The 1,604-nt window shown below is 36.3% G+C and overlaps 1 protein-coding gene across 1 annotated transcript in view; it reads left to right on the forward strand.

Annotated features, from left to right (window-relative positions):
- The window catches only part of LOC107687219 (eIF-2-alpha kinase GCN2-like), a gene marked incomplete at its 3' end in the record, with an annotated part of 21,347 nt that overhangs the window by 18,288 nt on the left and 1,455 nt on the right, over positions 1–1,604 (forward strand). The window contains exon 6 of the mRNA XM_016484457.1: positions 872–1,014. Coding sequence (XP_016339943.1) covers positions 872–1,014 — 143 coding nt within the window. The remainder of the gene's footprint in view (positions 1–871; positions 1,015–1,604) is intronic.

Raw genomic sequence — 1,604 nt, forward strand, 5'->3', positions numbered from 1 at the left:
CTAACATGAACTAAGACTTGTATTTTTTAACAAAGATTAATAGCTATTGCTCATTGTGATTAATGCATTAACTAAGGTTAACTAATGAGGTCTAATTGTGAAGTGATACCTATTGGTCTTTATTCTTTTACTCTTTAATCTGTGTACAATTTTTAACATTTTTCTGTATTGCTTTATTGTATTTAAATGGTCAGTTATTTTTGTTATAAGAAAAAGTTGTTAAACCTGTTATACTGTATTAGGGCAACACTTTTTCAAAACTAAATTTCAACATTGTGATAATACCGTACACCGTGATAAAAGCATGAGCAATTAATTGCAACGTGAAAATTTGATACTGGCATATATGTGTGTGTGACCCTGGAGCACAAAATAATTAATAATAATTAATTGCAACATGAAAATTTTATACCGGCATGTCCTTATGTATTCAGCTTTCATATGATTTATAAATCTCAATTTCAAAAATGTACCCTTATGACCCTTTTGCGCCAAAACACTTGTCTTAAGTGTCAATTTTTCTAAATTTGGCTGAGATACAACTATTTGAAAATCTGGAATCTGAGGGTGCAAAAAAATCTAAATATTGAGAAAATCGCCTTTAAAGTTGTCCAAATGAAGTTCTTAGCGATGCATATTACTAATCAAAAATTAAGTTTTGATATATTTACGGTAGGAAATTTACAAAATATCTTCATGGAACATGATCTTTACTTAATATCCTAATGATTTTTGGCATAAAAGAGAAATGGATAATTTTGACCCATACAATGTATTGTTGGCTATTGCTACAAATATACCTGTGCTGCAGGGTCACATATATAATAATACGATGGGCCTAATAACATGTCAGTAATGTGTTGTGATTCAGGAGCGTCAGGAGAGCTCTGCCGTCACCGTCCCTGCGGCTTCAGAGAGACAAGCTTCTGCCTCGTCAGGGTCTCCGGTCGATGTGTCTGAGGGGAAGAAAACACTGACGAACAGACGCCGAACCACATCCAGCAGCAGACACAGGTCTGGATTAGGCCTGCTCCATTATGACAAGAATCATAATCACCATTATTTTGGTCAATATTGTTATATGAATTATCTATTTATAGATATCTATATATATATCAAATATATATTTTCTTGTAAATAACGTTGCTGTGACATCTACATTTTAGAGACCAGCAAAATGCCACAATTCTCAATACCACTGCAGAATACTAGTAACTAATACTAATATTTAAACAAAAAAAAAGTTATTGAAAATATTAAAACTGTCAGTAATAAAAAAGCAAAGCATAATCACACACTCACACGCACAGACTCACACATGCACACACACACACACTTTCTCTCGCACACACTCACACACACGCACACAGACTCACACATGCACACACACACACACTCCCTCTCTCACACACATGCACACACACACACACACTCCCTCTCTCACACACATGCACACACCACACAGACTCGCACAGACTCACACACACACACTCTCACACACTCACACACGCACACACACACATGCACACAGACTCACACACACACTCTCTCTCTCACGCACACACAGACTCACACAGACTCACACACGCTCTCACGCACACGCA

This window comes from Sinocyclocheilus anshuiensis, unplaced genomic scaffold (genome assembly GCF_001515605.1).
Source record: "Sinocyclocheilus anshuiensis isolate Anshui unplaced genomic scaffold, SAMN03320099.WGS_v1.1 scaffold1569, whole genome shotgun sequence".
Lineage (NCBI taxonomy): Eukaryota > Metazoa > Chordata > Actinopteri > Cypriniformes > Cyprinidae > Sinocyclocheilus > Sinocyclocheilus anshuiensis.